The sequence below is a fragment of the Henckelia pumila genome, chromosome 2 (genome assembly GCF_033568475.1).
Source record: "Henckelia pumila isolate YLH828 chromosome 2, ASM3356847v2, whole genome shotgun sequence".
NCBI classification, from domain to species: Eukaryota; Viridiplantae; Streptophyta; class Magnoliopsida; order Lamiales; family Gesneriaceae; genus Henckelia; species Henckelia pumila.
Window position 1 is genome coordinate 88,173,236 of NC_133121.1, and position 19,415 is coordinate 88,192,650.

The 19,415-nt window shown below is 33.4% G+C and overlaps 1 protein-coding gene across 1 annotated transcript; it reads right to left on the bottom strand.

Moving 5' to 3' along the window:
- Positions 1–2,975: 2,975 nt before the first annotated feature.
- Positions 2,976–4,051, bottom strand: LOC140885312 (uncharacterized). The gene is made up of 3 exons (XM_073292278.1): positions 3,702–4,051; positions 3,468–3,598; positions 2,976–3,250 (listed from the first exon to the last, which is right to left on the bottom strand). The coding sequence occupies exons 1-3, from the start codon at positions 3,991–3,993 to the stop codon at positions 3,149–3,151; spliced, it is 525 nt and encodes a 174-aa protein (XP_073148379.1). The 5' UTR covers positions 3,994–4,051; the 3' UTR covers positions 2,976–3,148.
- Positions 4,052–19,415: the final 15,364 nt, after the last annotated feature.

A 19,415-nucleotide genomic window follows, 5' to 3' on the forward strand; every position in this document is an offset into this window, starting at 1 on the left:
TCGATCAAGAAAGAGAACCCAGATAGATTAAATGAAGAAAAAGCAACTCGACAATCTGCAGCAAACATGGTGGCTGGAAAAGTCCAATAAAGCTGTGCGAATTGACATTAAATCGGCAGAAACAAGAAGAAGAGCCTCGAGACGAGAAACTGAAGCAAATATTAAACCTCCAGAATTAATGTACTAAGAAAGAAATTCTAAGGTTATTTACAATCTCGAAAATGGATCTCCAATTTTGAGGTTCTACCATGGAAGAAAAAAGACGATTGCCGAAATGCCCATTGCCGCTTTCCTTCTCCCTTCTCAGCTGCTCAATTCTATAATCTATTAGCCATATAATTTTTTAAAAAAAATATATTAAAAACTATCGGATACCCGATCGGATATTTCGGGTAGCATTTTACTACGAACCCGAACCGACTAAATATAAAGTGGGTTTGGTTACTATCCAAACCCGAATAAAAACCCGAATTACCCGATTTTCGCACCCGATCGGGATGGGGTCGGGTTGAAACCCGAACTACCCGATCCGATTGCCCACCCCTAGCATCAAGTATAGAGATACATCAAACTTTAAAGAACGATTGTTTCTGTTTTATTTGCTGGAGCTTTTCCCTTTTAGTATTTTGTTTTGATGGGGGTACCATCACAAAATTATTGTGTTTTTGCTGTAATATAACCAAGTTGAGATGGGAGTTTTTGGAGTCTTTGTTTGAAGCTTGAAATGGGAGTTTTTGGAGTCCTTATCTATTATGTGTGTCTAAAATTATAAAAAAGAGAAAAAATTTAGTTAGAAGTGCAATTTTGGTGTTATATATTTATTTCATTGTGATTTTGTTCCTCTATGTTATCAAATTTCAATTTAAGTATATATTTTTCAATTTTTGACAGCTTCAGTCATTTTTTATCGTGCACAAAATCTCTTGTGAGACGGTCTTACGGGTAAATTTTATGAGATGGATCTCCTAATTGGGTCACCCATGATAATATACTAATTTTAATGCTAAAAGCATTACTTTTTATTGTAAATATGAGCAGGTTAACCCGTCTAACGGATAAAGATCCGTAAGACCTTCTTACGGAAAGACCTACTCTTCATCGTGAGTGTTGAGATGACACTGCACACGTCAACATCATGTTTGAGTCACATCAGCACCACCATGTTCATGTAATTTATCTATAATCATCATAACTCGTATATTTTAAAATTTTAATTATTAACTATTTTTTATTTTAATTAAAATTTTTAAATATTTAATTCATCGTATCAGTGCTCAAACTAACATAAAAATTAATTGCCATAATTTTTTTCTTAAGTAAATGCATGCATAATGGTGTATTTTTCTTGATAATGTTTAGTTAATTAGTGAAGTTCTTAACAAGTTAATTTTAATATTTTCAAAAAATAAATTTATATGCAGTGGTAAGTTTAAAATGAGAAATGTATTTAATATAGTTATATTATATACTTCTACTTATAGATCATATGCTACAAATCACTGCATGAAGTTTATTTTCAGAAAAAAGTAAATGAAATGCAGCAATAATATAACACGAATACTAATTTCTAGAGAGCAAGTCAATATTTTTCCCAGATAATAAAATTTTAGACACCAATTAAATATAATGCACTGCTATATATGACTATATATATCACACACAAAAAATCATTCTTTTTTTCAGAATATTGATCTCATAAAAACAAATCTGTCAAAACAACTTCATATGTTAATAAAGGCACGCCTAGTTTTTGCAAAAAATTATCTCGATTCCATAAAATATGCGCCAGATTCCTTTCTTTTGTTGGCCACAAATCTGAAAAACACTTGAATAGTTTTAAGAAGATATTTCTTGTTAATGCTTCTTCTTTTATATATATATTTTCCTCAATAGAAAGCCAAAAGGAAAGGAAAGCAAAAGCCATTATTTACTTTTTTTAGTATTAATTTTGTTCCAGTGGGACACTTGCTTGCAAAATGAAGTATCTAATGGTATTATGTGGTGGAGGAATGATTCCTTCTTAATCCATTCCAAAGTGCTGCAAAGATGGCTCAAATGATTGTTTCAAGTCAAATTTTGTTCCTATAATCATTATTTTTGCAGTTTTCTTGGTTTCATTCCTATCTTCAACTTTGACCATTTCAGATTATTGTAGACACTCATCGAAAAAGGGTCAAGTTTATAACTGAATAGGAAAAATAAAAAAATTGTATTAATAAAATTATGAAAGTAAGATAGCGTTTTTTAGAGCTTGTAAGAAGCACTTCTCAACTTTTCGTTAACAAAATTTCACAAAATTTCAAAATTTTGTTAACGAAAAAACTAAGAAGTGCTTTTAAAAAGCTCTCCCAAACACTACCTAAGTGTCTCATTCAAACCAATTCATTGCACTAGTATTCCAGAAAAAAATCATCAGCAACAATTCTTCGGCATGTTTCATTAATCATTTATATGTTACAATACAACAAAACTTAATGTATTACGATCCATTGTTATATGTAACAGGGAATGTTCTAGAAAAATGTTACCGCGCACACGGTATTCCTTAAATTCTTGAACCAATCTCACACTTGTGATTTCTCTTTAAAAAGCCTTCTTTTAATAATTCTTGCCATCAAAGATTGCATCATAGAATCATTAAGTCCAACTTCTGAGAATCTTTTCGCACGTTGGCATCGGAAAAAAGAATGCATATTTTACATTGCAAAGCATTCTTCGGAACATGCTTACATAGATATCATCAGTTGGAAGTAATAATTGTTCAAACCATTCCAAAAGTTTTTTTTTCAAAATAAGGCTAGCATGAGTGGTAGATCAAACCTTGTATCAATCTCTCGAAAATTAAACCAAGTAAATTTTTGCAAGAACTTTGTCGAATTTTCAGATTCGTTCCGATTCTTACTCGTGGTAGAAAATCACACATTGCCATCTAATTCGTGCTGGATGTTGTGATAAGTTGTTAACTACTCGCGAAGTACAACTTGGAAACAAGTCTTTGATACACCGAGAACAAGAGTTTCATGTCCAGATTGTGCTCTTAATTTTGATCCTGTTAGCTTATCTAAGTTACAGATATTTTGGGGCAGAATCTCAATCCAAGGACAAGATCAAAAGTATAAAAAAGAAAAGGTAATAATACAATACATATTCAGCTTGCAGCTTCATAGATGCTACTTAAAGAAGGTTGCCATGCTTTGGATTTTGATGCAGGCGCTTTATTATTTCTTGACTTGTGCCCTCCTTCCTTCACCTGTAGCATTTCACAGGCAAAAAAATATGGCGCTTTATTCGAGAAATGACAAATAAATACTGGAGATGTGTGTAAAAAAAAATTCAAAATACAGAGTATCCTAACAGTGTACTTGTCAATATTTATTATTAATTAACAAGAAAATTACCAGGCTAGATTGGTTGAAAATCTTGAAATAATTTAAGCAAGAGATTGATTTAAAATTCATAAAATCCACCTGCTTTGTCATCTCCACGTCATTTCTTGTGAGAACTCCCTCGAAATCTGAATTTGGTTTCACAGCATCTCCAGATTGCTGCTGCTGTTTCCATTTTGCTAGTCTCTTGGCTCCCAATCCCTTCACTACCTCTGCAATTAAAATACATAAAACAAAGAAAACCCATTAACAAACTCCTGAATTTGATTCAAAAACATTCGAAAACAAAAGAAAGAAACAATTAAACAAACCAACCTTGAGTAGTCACTAGTCTATAAACATGGCCAAGAACAAGAGTATCAGTAGGCCTAAGGAGCTTAATACGCGTCACACGCAGCGGGACGTCGTTGTTTTTCGTTCTATCCTTGTTTCCGGCTTGGGCGGAGGTGGACGGATATAAGGTGGTGGTGAGGAGAAGTGCGACATAGTGACCAGGATTGATCTTCATGATCTCAGTAGCGACAATAGGCTTGAAGAGCCTGTTGTCTTTGCCATTGGGATGTTGGATCACTAAAGTCGCATTATCAATGGCTTGGCAATTCCCCATTTGATTTTTTTAGTCGGGGGAATGAATATATGTATGTAGAAGCAAGCAAGCAATCTCACACACCACCACCACCTTTGTTTTTTGGTGGAGCACATCACACTCATATGTATATATAGCCTAGATAAAGTGAGTTTCAAACACTTCTCCAAATAACATTCCACATACGTGTCAGTTGAATTACTATTTCTATATTGTTGAAGATTTCAGCATTAATCAAATCTTTTACGGTAGACCCAACGTCAATATCGTCTAGTGTCACGTCATCGATATTTGATATAACGTTAGTAGTGAGGAAAAAAAAAAAACTCGTTAACCTAATTAATATCATACTTCAACAACTTATATAATCGAAGGCAATTACAAACCAAATTTATAACCAGATGAATTTTGTAATTTCACCGATGCATGCAAGGCATCAAACAATGTGATGAATTTCCTTTGTGATTCATACAATCGATGCATGTTGAGATTTTTTTTAAAAAGTATATAATAATACTCAAATCGAGAAAATTTTTAATTAATATATCCATGACTAACATGATAATAGTATCTCGGGAGGTGGGCTCTAATGTTTTTATGTTCAAATATGGATGCTCTTGTTGACCTTAATTAAAACAACAAAAATCTATAATTAATTTGTCATTGGGTCGGTACCTGCAGAATTGTTTACCAAAATTACGTCACAAGGGAGTATAACATAAAGGCATCTAATATTAGATTATTTCAACTTATTTATACAGGTATTATCATGATAGATTTAATGGTGATAATTTATCAATACATGTGGAGTTCACTAATTGGAAATGAAACGTTTATATATATATACACACACGAGGCAGAGATATATTTAATAATTTATACCAAATGTTAATTAAAGAGAGAACATTATCAATGGTCTCATAACTTGCATTTTTTTTTTTTTTTGGTCAATTCATAATTTTAGTCAATTAACTTGCACGTCTTTTTCAATTTTAATTTTTTTTGTCAGAATGTTGACATAACATTGAATATGTCAGCAATATCCGAAACCACGCTAGGAATATTGCCCAATTTCACGTTTGTATTCCAATAAGAAATGATCAAATTGAAAAAAAAATGTGCAAATCAATTAACCAATCCTTACTATATTATATATAATAGATAAAACCATTAAAAAAACTAGATTTGGTCATTTAATATATTTTCAAATTTATCTTTATCATTCTTTCAAAATATTTAATAATTAAGAGGTAAAAAATAATTTATTATTTAAACTTTGTTGGGGTGCAATAATTGTCTCTACTGGGTAGCGCGGTCGAACCATGGTGTTTGTGCTGTTGTGCGGTTTAAAATATTTGAGTTGTACCATTACCACCAGCTATAGTTTTTTGGTAAAGCGGCAAGCGTACGGTCCTACAAGATTTTCATTCATTGCAGGAAGTGCAATTATTGGGAGAAAGATTGTTGGGTGCAATAATTGTCCCTGCTGGGTAGAACGATCGAACAATGACGCTTGGACTGTCGGTTTAAAAAATTTGAGATGCACCATTACCACTAGCTATAGTTTTTGATAATTAAAGCGGCAAGCGCTCAGTCCTACAAACTTCTCTAACTCCTCTTCCCACTATCTCATTATTTTAATCTCATTACCCTAATGGAAGAATTTTTTTAAATAAATTCAAATTTATAAAAATATATTTTGTGCAATCTCATTACCCTAATGGAAGAATTTTTTTAAATAAATTCAAATTTATAAAAATATATTTTGTGCACGTGAAAATATGTGATCGGTGTACTAGTTAAAATTATGAATTGTCCGATAATAAAACTAAAGATAAGAAATAGACATGCATGTTGTACCTCTCCCTAAATGTTAATGTATGTGGTGGAATATATATATGAAATCAAGTTTAAGGTGAGATTTTCTATTCGCAGCAAAGCATTAACTTTTTAATTGGCAGTTATTTTATGCTTGGGTTTTAGAAATGGTGACTGAATCATGACCACATTTGTCTTATATTATTATATATAATAATGACATGTTCTTCCCATAAATCCACCTTACTCGCAATTTTATTTCATTTTTATTTTTATTTATATTTTTAAACATTTTTTTCTCCTCATTTGACTAGGAAATGTCTGTAATATTACTTACCTACGTAACACGGATACAAATGAGAAATAAATAGTTTATTTTAAAAAAAAAAAAAGTAATTAAAAGATCTTGTATCGTCGTCATTTAAATATTTTGTAGATTTCCAGCTTTATAGGAAATACCAGAAATTTTCAAGATCACCAATTTTTTTTTTGAACATTCAAGATCACCATTTAACCACGAATAATATTATTTTTAAACAAAGTGAGACTTTATTTATTTTTTCTTCTTCTTTTTAACCTAATATTATTTAGGGTCTTCTTTATGACTAGCTACACACACGTTGTGTGTGAAATATAATGTATAAAAAATAAAGGGTAGCAGGAAAAATGGAGAGAACATGGGTTTGAGATTGGATTTAAAATGAGTCATGTAAATTATCATATTGTCATTCAATCATTTTTATCAATAAATAAAATTAAAGGGTATTTCAGTCTACACATATAAATTACCAAATCAGTTACGATAAGAGGCTAAAGTTTTGTTAAATGGTAGGATAATGAGATCATGTGATAGTTAAGACAACGTGTAAAATTTTATTCATAACTGGCATTGCCGCATTGGATCTGATATTATTTTTATTATATTAATTTGGTGAATTATTTGAAACAACTCCAACTAACTGTTCTTTTTTTAAAAAAATGAAAATAATGGCCTTATTTATTTGTGTTTTCAGAAAAAAAAAAAACATTAAATATTTTTTTCTCTGTTTCATATCTTCCAATATTATCATGATTCATGACCATGAGTTAACTTTGTTCATTTCTCATATATATTCTAGTATTATCTTATATTCTCACAAAAAAAAAACATATAGTATTTTTTGAAACACTAAAATCATTTTAAGGTACCAGAATTTACTAAAAATATTCTTACCCTTATTTGTTTTCCACAATTTTACTTCCGTAAATTTATAATGAGTGGATAAATCTCTACATTCTCAGGCATCTGTATTTATAAGACGGGTCGATCCGACGCGTATGTATATAAAAGTAATATTTTTTATTTTTAAATGTATCAAGTCGAATAAGAAATTCGTATCATAAAATTGATCCGTGTTACTTTCTCATATCTAGGAGTTTTTGTGATTTATGATGTACATTGATCCGTGTTACTTTCTCATAGCTATGAGTTTTTGTGATTTATGATGTATTCGTCCGATCGAATATCTTTTCACACACATATATATATATATATATATATATATATATATATGCTTTCGTCCATGCACGTAAACGCTTTTCTTTCTCCTGTTATTTCTCGATTAAAGAATATCGCTATCGACGAGCTTGATTCACAATCCAAAAAAAATTAACGTCTACACATAATTATTTGCAATCAATCATTAATTCATGAAAAGAACGAAAAAAATTAGTTGCTAGTCAACACCTAGAAAATTATGTGCAATTGCAATCAATGGAGAGGCCTAGGTACCTAACGGATGTTCATATCACATAAATTTTTGACATGGCTAAGCAGATATTTATTGGGGTCGTGTGATTATGATATGGCCTACAACTGAGTTTTTGGTGTATAGCGTTATATCCACATAACAAATAAATAAATCAATCAATCAATAAATGAACACTTAGCTTGTTTCGCAAAAATATTCACATTACATGGCTATGGGTTAGTCTATGCTACACCGGGAGTGTTTCTTCTCATATTTTAATATCATTAGATCACGTGGGACCCATATATTTTTATGAAAATTGACATATGTCTTGATGATCCAATGGTTGATATTTGACCACATCATGGGAGGAGAAGTACTCCAGGTGTAGCATAGAATAATCTCATGGCTACTATGCTTCCCGATATGCAGATCGTGTGGGTCTTTTATTTTTTTAAATTTGAAAACTCAGCTCATATATTTGATATTTAACTAGAGTAGATCTTTTGTGAGATGATTTTACAGATTTTTATGTTGAATTATGCATCTATCAGATTGAATGGGAATAGAGAAGAGATCAGATCAAAGAGTACAGATCAGATAAGTTCAGTGATCAGATGAGTTCATGGTCTAGATCGAATATTGGGATTAGATCGAAGTGATGGTCAGATGAGTTCTTCGGATGAGTTCATGCATATCGATTGCTCGAGTACTCGAACTCGGATAGAAGTCAGATGAAGTATCCGAGAAGCTGTAAGCTTGAAGATAGATCAAAGCAGATCGAAGTACGAGAGTAGAACAGACTGATGAATGAAGGCTTATCGGGTTGGACCATGTTGACTTTATAATTGGGCCGTAAGTTTTTTGTTGACCTAAAGCCCAAGATTAAAGTCGGCGTAATTCTCTATATATAAGCAGATGGAAGGTGGCCGCAACGAACATAACTGAAAATCAAATTCTTCAACCTCTAAAAATTATTTGAGAGAGAAGAAAAGAGATATTTCAGAGGAGAGAACTCGGGCGCAGATTGTGAAGGGAAGAATTCAAGGATAACTGGCTTGAGTTGAGTCTGTATCTAGTGTTAGAGTTTTCTGGGATGTCTCTATAATAAGCTCTGGTTTATGATCTTGGATTTATTCTGTTGGTGATTAATAAAATGTTGTGTTGCTCTCCCGTAGACGTAAGCAAATTCCTTGTCGAACCACGTAAATACTTGTGTTGTTTATTTGCTTTCGCGTGAGTTGGTGTTTAATCTGTGTGCGTTGGTTTTATCTGTTTCTTGGATTGTGTTATTATTCTTGTTGCTGTGATTGCGTGGTGAATTCTCGGAATACCAAACTCTTCTGAATTGATTCCTAATAAGTGGCGACGTCCGTGGAAAACTAAGCAAAGATGGTGGGATCAATGAAGTTTGATATTGAGAAGTTTACGTGCAAGAACGATTTCTCACTCTGGAGAATTAAGATGCGGACAATCCTAATACAGCAAGGATTGGTGGAAGCTCTTAAGAAGAATGAGGAGATGTCTGATGACATAAAGAAAAAGGATAAATTAATCGAAAAAGTACACAGTGCGATTATTCTCTGTCTGGGTAATAGACCTCTTCGAGAGGTGGCCAGAGAAGAATCTGCAACGGCTGTGTGGCTTAAGCTTGAGAATCTATACATGACGAAATCTCTGGCTAACCGTCTGTACATGAAACAGAGGTTGTACTCCTTTGTGATCAATGATGATAAGAACCTTGAAAACCAGATCGAAGAATTCACCAAGATATTGGATGACTTGGAGAATATTGAAGTAATGTTTGATGATGAAGATCGGGCTTTGATACTTCTGAATGCACTTCCTAAAGCATATGAAAATTTCAGGGATGCTTTGCTATATGGAAGATAACAGGCGATAACTTTGGAAGAAGTTATGTCGGCTATTCAATCCAAGGAACTTCAGAGAAAGTCAAACACAAACACCGAATCACATGGAGAAGGTCTTATGGCGAGGGGTAGAAGTGATAAGAGGACATCCAATGGGAAATACAGGCCAAAATCCAGATCGAAGAGTCAAGGAAGATACCAGAACAGAAATTTGGGGAATATTAAGTGCTATGCATATCAGAAGGTTGGGCATCTAAGAAGAGATTGTCCAGAAAGGAAAGAGAAACAACAGGAAAAAACCAAGGAAGATGGTACTCTGGCCGTAGCTTCAGATGGATATGACTCAGCAGAAGTATTGGCGGTTTGTAAAGGTGATCAAAACCACGAATGGATACTGGATTCAGGATGCTCTTTTCACATGTGTCCTATAAGATCTTGGTTTGAAAAGTTAGAGAAATTAGATCAGGGCATGGTACTGTTGGGGAATAATCAATCATGCAGAATAAAGGGCTCTAGAAATATCAGAATAAGGATGCATGATGGGATTGACCGAATACTCAATAATGTGAGGTATGTGCCCGAGTTGAAGAGAAACTTGATATCATTGGGAACGCTTGATGCTCAGGGATATTCATTCAAATCAGGAGCAGGAAGTCTCTCAGTGTCTAAGGATCTCTGGTTGTTATGAAGGCTGTCAAAAGGAACCTCCTATATGTACTACAAGGTGAAACGATTATTGGAAGCACAACAAGTATTCAGGAACAACAGGACAAAACCAAGCTATGACATCTGAGTCTTGGACATGTAAGTGAGAAGGGATTACTTGAACTGCCTAAATAGGGTCTGTTAGATAGAGATAAGATCGAATCACTGGAGTTGTGTGATAGATGTGCTCTTGGGAAATCAAAAAGAGTATCGTTTGGTCAAGGAAGTCACACAACTGAGCAGCCATTGACCTATATTCATTCAGATCTATGAGGTTTCTTCTCGGACAGAAACTCATGGTGGAGGAAGATACTTCATGTCTTTGATAGATGATTACTCAAGGAGGGTATGGATATTCATCTTGAAGACTAAAAATGAAGCTTATGACAAGTTCAGAGAATGGCTGCTAGCAATTGAGAACAAGAGCAATCGAATAGTTAAACACCTGAGAACAGATAATGGGCTGGAATACTTATCAGATAAGTTTGTGAAGCTATGTAAAGAGAAAGACATCACCAGACACAGAACATTGACAGGAACACCACAGCATAATGACCTAGCAGAGAGAATGAACAGAACTCTTCTGGAAAGGGTCAGATGTATGTTGATCAATGCTTCTCTTCCTAAGTCCTTCTGGGGAGAAGCATTATCTACCGCGTGCTATTTGGTAAATAGGTGTCCATCCAGTGCAATTGGTTTCAATACACCAATGAAAAAGTGGAGTGGAACACCTGCAGACTATTCAAACTTGCGGGTATTCGGATGTCTTGCATATGTTCATTTGAAACATGACAAGTTGGAAGCAAGGGCAGTCAAATGTATATTCATTGGGTATCCGGATGGTGTGAAGGGTTATAAGGTTTGGAACCTAAAGTCAAGAGGTCCAAAGTGCTTCAACACCAGAGATGTGAAGTTTGATGAATCCAAACTGGGATATAAAATGAATACAGATGGAAAGGACATTCAGATCAGTGTGAATGATAAAATACCATTTGAGGTGGAGTCTTCTGTGCCAGATACAGGGTCAGATGAGATGCAAGATGAGAATGTGATAACGAGTGATCCAAAATAGGATTTGAGTACTTATAATCTTGCAAGGGACAGAACAAGAAGGAATATCAGAGATCCTAAGAGGTTTGGTGAAGCTGATTTGGCTTGGTATGCAATTACAGTAGCTTAGGAGGTGGAGTATTCAGAGCCGAATAATTATGATGAATTTATGGTGAATAAATATAAAAACAAGTGGATTGAAGCTATGAATTAAGAGATGAACTCTCTTGAGAAAAATCAAACCTGAACACTAGTAAACAGACCAAAGAATTAGAAGAAATTGGGATGCAAGTGGATTTATAAACAGAAGGAAGGAACTCCTGGTACAAATCAGATCAAGTATAAATCCAGATTGGTTGCAAAGAGTTTTGGTCAGGTAGAAGGAATATATTTTAATGAAGTCTATTCCCCAGTGGTCAAACATTGTTCCATCTGGATTATGTTAGCACTGGTGAACCAGCTTGATTTGAAGCTTGAGCAGATGGATGTGAAAACTTTGTTTCTAAACGGTGACCTGGAAGAAACTATATATATGGAACAACCTAAGGGCTTCATACATCAGGAAAAAACAGAATAAGGTCTTCTTACTGAGAAAATCATTGTATGGGCTAAAGCAGAGTCCGAGGCAGTGGAACAGGAGGTTTGATGAGTTCATGATTGGTATTCATTTTATGAGAAGCCAATATGACATATGTGTCTATCTGAAAAAGGATGAAGGGTAGGTTATCTTTTATCTACTGATTTACGTCGATGCTATTTTGATTGCAAGTAAAAGTAGGGCAGAGATATCATCCTTGAAACAACAGCTCAACTCAAAGTTTGAGATGAAAGATCTGGAAGAAGCGAAGAGAATTTTGGGCATGCACATAATGAAAAACAAAAAAAGACATGAGATTCATCTGAGTCAGAAGAACTATTTCAAAAAAGTTGTTCTGAAGTATAACATGAATCAAGCAAAATCTGTCTTGACCCCTCTGGGACAACATTTGAAACTATCTGCGAATCAATCACCTGAAAGTGAGGAAGAAAAGATGAAGATGGCTGGTATTTCATATGCTAGTGGAGTGGAGAGTCTCATATATGGAATGGTATGTAGTAGGCCTGATCTGACATACGCAATCAGTGTTGTGTCAAGATTTATGGCTAATCCAGGTACATATCATTGGAAGCTCTGAAATTGATTCTTTGATATCTCGTAAACACAACTGGGCTGAGGTTGAAGTTTGAGAAACAACAAGATGGGATTGATTCGGTGGTTGGATATGTGGATTCAGATTTTTTTGGGAACTTAGACACGAGAAAGTCATTGACTGGATATGTGCTCACTTTTTATGTTACAACGATCACCTGAAATTCTAATCTACATTCAATGGTTGCTCTTTCTACCACTGAGGCAGAATTCATGGCTGTTACCGAGACCATAAATGAAGGATTGTGGTTAAAGGGGATGATAGCGGAGCTTGGTATGAAATAAGATCAAGTCGTAGTATACTGTGATAATCAAAGTGCAATACACTTGACGAAACACCAAATCTATCATGAACGATCCAAACACATTGATGTGAAGATGCATTTCGTCAGAGATATGATTGAAAAAGGTGATGTAATCCTTGTGAAGATAGCATCAAAAGAAAATCCTATAGATGTTATGATGAAGTCACTGCCGTATGCTGAGTTCAAGAATTGTTTGGACTTAGTTAATGCGGTGATTGGAAACTAGCCAAAGGAATCTAGGATGGAGAGCAGCATTCAACCTGAAAGAATCAAGGTGGAGATTGTTGAAGTATGCTTCTATCAGATTGAATGAAAATAGAGAAGAGATCAGATCAAAGAGTACAGATCAGATGAGTTCAGTGATCAATTGAGTTCATGGTCCAGATAGAATACTGAGATCAGATCGAAGTTGTAAGGCCCAAAAATATTAAGTTATTAATTACGAAATTTAAGATTTAAATTCCGAATATGAGAAAATATGAATTTGATAAATGTCAAAATTAGAGATTTCAATTTTGGGTCACAAATATTTAATTTGAGGATTTTCTGGATTTTAAGATTTTAATATCCGAAATTTTTAAATTAAAAGCTTAAAATATTTGAATTACAAGAGATCGAGTTCGAGTCGGCGAGCTCGAGTTGGTTGAAATTGAATCAAAGTTTGAATCAAGTAGAGTTTGAAAAATCTTGATGATATTGAGCAGATTGTGAAAAGCAAAAGTTTGATAACTTGTGATTGATCAAGACTAGCACGAGTTCAGATACTTGAATCAGACAACTCGAGATCGTTTTGATTATCGAGTTTCCTAAAATCAGATACTTATCTGTTTAAGTGCTCTTATGTGATTTACTTGTTATTGTTGCTTTGAATGATTATTGAATTGTGTGTTCAAGATGTTTATCAGTATTTGTATGATTTAATGCATCAAGATTATGTTGCATTCATCTTGAACCCTACCTCGAAAAGCATAGAGGGCTGATTGGCCTAGATTGCGAAATGACATTTGGAGGGCTATAATTGAGTGACACGGAATGCAGATTTACTTCCAGAGCTAGAAGACTCACTATAGTTGCACCAAATTAAGGGGAATTGAGATATTTAACGCCACCTCGATTGGGTAAGTTGGTGGTCGGTTAAAGATTTTATTTTCCCAGGATCCCAAGAACTAAGATTTATTGGTATCAGATTTGATAGTCTATTCCTTGAAACATGCATTGCATTTATGCATTAACCTAGAGATTTCTATGGTTTAGAATATGTGTTTATAAATGATAGCATGTAATTATATGTCATTCAAGATATGAATGTATTTATATGATTGATTTGATATTGTTGTAACTGAATAGTTATGTTATATGAATGAAGATTCGATTATGCTTCCATGATTGACATGTTCTTACATGTTTGAGATTTAAGATTATTATAGCATATAGATTTATTATGCTTATATGAGGTATATGCATGTCGTTCATACTGAGATTTATTCTCACCGGAGTTATCCGGCTATTTCTTTGTTTGTATGTGTGCATTGCATTAGGTTGGGGCATAAGCAAGTCAGTTGTGGCTTGAATAGCACGAGATTGAAAGATTAGAAGTGGTGACTCGGGTTTTAAGCAGATGACATGTAGTTTATAAATTTGGTAAACTTGTTAAAACAACAAGAACCTTTGTATATGTTGTTGTCGAGTATTGATTTACACTTGTGAATTCATGTATTACAGATATGTAGATTGATGTTTAAATGCATGTCAAGTATATAGAATCATGTTGAGAATCTTATTTCTAGATTGTATCATTTTTTAAGATTTGAAAAGCTTCATTGTTGAATTTTGAGTGCAGGGCACGGACCTCGTGCATATTTTGGGTAAGGGTCCGTGTACACTACTGTTTCAATATGTGTTCAGAATAATGAAGACACAGACCCCGTGCATGGTTCAGACCAAGGTCCGTGTGGGGGGCTGTTCTTTTAATTAAAAAAAATTTGTTCTTTCTGCGACGTGATTTTGCATCGCCAAATGTATAGTTTTGCGTCGCCAAATGTTATGGTTAAGTTTATTCAGATTGAATTATTATTGTCTAATTAATGATTCTTATTCATTAATTGCCCCTTTAGATGAGATTAGCACCAGAGGTCACCACAACAGGTGGTATCAGAGCAGAAAATCTTGGATTAAGATAGAATTTGAGCCGGGTAGATTGAGTCGCATGCATTTATAGTATTGCATGCATGCTTTACTTGCTTTAAAGAATTGTATGCGACTATGATTGTGTGCTTAACACTGCTTGCTTTACTGATATAAGAATTACATGCTTATATGCTGATATGTATGCATGATTTATTGAATTCATTAGAATAATTGAATTCGTAGTAAGCATGTAATATGTGAAAAAACATGAGAATTTGCAAGCATGGGTTAGATTAAGAAGCATGAGATTATATGTTGTATACTGAATTGTATTTTATAATCTCTGCATTATATATTGTTTCTGTTATCGACTAAGACAGATTGTGCAGATAGCATGAGCACCTGAGACAGAACAGAACCTCAGACAGAACAGAACAGTGTTGAGGTAAGGTTTTGAGCCGATCGATATGATGATTGCCCTGAGGAGTATGTTAGTTGAACAACTCCAGAGCTATTAATCACCAACTCAGAAAGATACATAATATGATATGTCTAGAAAGGGGTTGAGGTGAAAAGCTGGATCAGTTTTTCAAGTGAAGAATATTCAGATGAACATAGAACCAGCCTGATTTTATATCAACTTCATGGCTTAGCAAGAAGTTGGTGAATTGTACAGAAGAGCTTATTGAAGAACAGAGGTACTGAAATGGTTTAGCAGGTAAGTAAACAGAATTGTTTCTTTCTGTATTTGATAGAGAAGATAGAAAAGCAGAATTTGTCAAACAGAAACATAGCCACTTGAATGATTTGATTGAAGCTAGTGATAGAATACAAAAACCACAAATCGGTTGAATGAGACAGAGTAGAACTTTATTCACGCCTCTGTAATTGAGAAAACTATGATCATCACCTCCACTACAAATTCCATAGCAGTATAACTATGAAGAAAGAGATAGTGACAACAACAGCAAATATCGATTCAGCCTAAAAGCCAGTAGATGAAGAAATATACGAATAGCTCCCCTAGCTGAAACAGATCAAGAGAAAATTTGAATTGCAGATAATCTCATAGGCAATAAGCGAGTATAGAAGATTGAACTCAAGTTGTATCAGATAAGACTAGTGTAGGTAAGTGAGTTAATTCTAGTTAACCTGCTTATATATTGATTGCATAGCATACATTCATAGATCAGTGATTTGTTATACTACAATCCTTATCTGTTGAGCCTTTATTAATTGTATTTGCTGAGATTTTGCCTTTGAGTAGATAGAACGCATTTGAAAGATTAGTCAGAAAAGATGAAATACAGATTTGAGGAAATAAGATTGAATTCGATAATAAAATATTTAGAGTACTAAGCTAGCATGCATTATAGATATTAATGCAAGAACCGAGTACCAGTTAATAGTCGATTGTATTCGTGCAATGATCAGCAATAGAAATTTCTAGATATTTATGATATGAGTTTCAGAAAATCAGATTTATTTTATTTCGGTATTGATTATATCAAGATTACAGTAGAAGAATGTCGGAAGAATTCTAGTAGATGTACTAGATCAGTATAGAACTAACCTAGAATTGACAGATATGTCAGTGGTTAGACTATACAGAAATGATTCAGATAGTACGAAGGTCTTATGACAAATCGTATAGAAGAGCACTACTTGAACTGAAGAACTCCAGAAATAGCAGAATATTGATTAGCAAAGAATTATCCTAGTCCCGAAGTTATTATTAATTCTATGACAACAAGTTAAGTCGAAAAGATAATATTCGAATATTGTCAAAAGAGAATTAATAGGTAAACTCATATCAATTGAGAATAAGAAAAATCAGTTACAGTTGAGCTTTCTCTTCAATTTTGCTGAAGCTATTACATTATAAAAATCATGATTCTTGAATCTCTTGATATCGATTCTGAGGTTTTTGTTATTCGACCTCGATCTATTTTGATTGACTCTTATTTCTTTGCTAGAGTTTGATTGGATTCATTCTTTTTTAGTTTTATGATGCAAGTGAGTTGGTATCACTTAGCAGATTTTGTCATTCAGAATATATAATTTTGAATGATCTTGATTTGAGCAAGTTCCTTTGAGTCGAGATTCGAGAATTTTTGATCATTTAATGTACATATTCAGTGTATTTTGAAGTTTTGGCTTGTAACTGATAGAAATTTGGATATAGAGTACCAACAAGATTTATGGATTGATGACATGATTTGCTAGTAATTGGGACATAAAAAGAAGAATTAGATGAATGCTTGATCGATTGAGTACAGATTTGTAATTTTTGTACTTTTTGTGCATGAGTTTTTAGACAGATACTCAAAAAACAAACAGAATTGTTGCAATCCAAGCTAAGCTAGATTAGTTTGGAAAGATAAAAGCAACATTTATATTAGATCAAGCAATGAAATTGTGATTGAGAACACTAGAATACGATATGAGGCAAGAAAGCAGATCAGAGTAGATGGATTATGAGGTGAATAAGTAGTTTGCTTATGCCAGATATTCTAGAAATGGAATATCCGATTTTGACAGAAGCATACTACAACAGATTTCATATCCAACAAATTGTTGAAAATGTATGACTTACATGTATGAATTATTTGGAAAGTAGTATTGGTGAAAGAAAATGAAAGCAGATACAACAGATTTGAAATTGCCGATACTAAATTTCCAGTAAAAGAAGAAGAAAAGAAGAGATCAAGTGATTTATGTAACAGTTTAGTTACGGAAAAGACGAAATAAGATCAACTTTTGAAAGTTTTTAGTTCGAAACTACTCAAATCGTCATGATTTTACGATTTAGATAGTAGTAGATTCCGACAAATTCAAGAATATGCTGTATTAGACATGATACAGAAATAAAGAGATAGCTGTTAAGAAGTTAGCAAGATGATACGATTACAGGAAAGATTGAAATCTATTGTCAAGATAGAGACTGTATATTTATTTTCTAGATTGTGGCACTGATTTTCAGTTGTTCTGAGTGTTTGGTTGCATGAGATTTCATTATACCATTCTTTGATAGATGGACTGTCAGATTTGACTATCCCGTTTTCGAGGATATACTCAGAACTATAGTACTAGATTCGATACTAGTTGATTGACTTTCTGCCACTTTATTACTATAATTCCTGTGACACCTATCTGATAGATATAACAACAGCGTATTTATTGTTAGCTGATAAGAAAAGCAGACTAGTCTTTATATTGAGACAAAATTTCAGAAGTATCAGCTATTAGATCAGATATGATTCGAGAAAAGACAGAGAATGTGAACATTTATCCGAACAAAGCAAGAACAAAGCAGAATCAATAGAGATAATAGAAGAATAACATATAGAGATTTTGATCTGTGAACATAATGATTAGCAAGAAGATTTATTTTCAGAGCATTATCCAATTCAGAGAGAGATTTCCGAAGTGAATCAATAATTGATTCTTGTGAGTATTTAATCTAGCTTATTGATTAATATTCATCAGATCTACGAAATGTGATACATATGCATAAGCTGAAGAACATCAGCTAGAATATGTTATGTGAATTAAATCAGATGAAGCAGAAGCTGGTAAGATAATCTAGCAGAATAGCCGATGCAGAGTATGATCTAGAGGAAGAATAGCTCAGCTATTAGTTGATGCAGTGATTACAACACAATGGATAGATATGATTGCAGAAGCAATCAGAAAGACGAATAAGATACGATAGAAGAGAGGATATCAGAATTGATATCTAAAGCTCATAGAATTGAAGTAAGTATTACTTCAGTTAGCTATGCACCTTATGAGATTCAGTACTAAGATCGAATGCGATTTCGAGAACGAAATCATTCCTTAGAGAGGAGGAATTGTAAGGCCCGAAAATATTAAGTTATTAATTACATGATTTAAGATTTAAATTCCGAATATGAGAAAATATGAATTTGAGAAATGTCAAAATTAGAGATTTCAATTTTGGGTCACAAATATTTAATTTGAGGATTTTTTGGATTTTAAGATTTTAATATCCGAAATTCTTAAATTAAAAGCTTAGAATATTTGAATTGATTATTTCTGGGAATTCATATTTTAATTATGAGTTTAAATATGAAACGGATTTAATTAGAATCAAAGAAGGACCGATTTGCAACTATTGAGAATTTCAAGGACTAAAATACGATAAGGTTCAAAAGTATTTAATTTTAATTTGAGAATATTTAATTTGAGAATATTTAGAGTTTATAATTAAATTTTAATATTCTTAAATTATTTAGGATTGAAATTGAATTAAATCGCTTGTCCGGGAACTGATTTGCAGTCATGCCAAAGTTTAGGGACCAAAGTGCAATTTCCTTTGCAAGTGGATGACACATGTGATAAATATTGCATTGAACGTGTATATCCTTCAGAATGGAATCAGAAAGTCGAGAGTTCAGCCAAGAATAAGAAGAAAAGCCGATTTTCATAGTTCCAATTCCGATAAAAATTGATCCGCTCGGTAGAATTTCCGATTGATCGTATATTTGCGATCACAGCTCTGAGTGCTACGTTTTGACGTAAGTTTTAAGAATTTCTACCATTTTTGAATTTTAAGATATTGTTAGAATTAAGTTTTGATTGTATAAACATGTTTTAGTATATACGACGATAGCATATCTAAGAC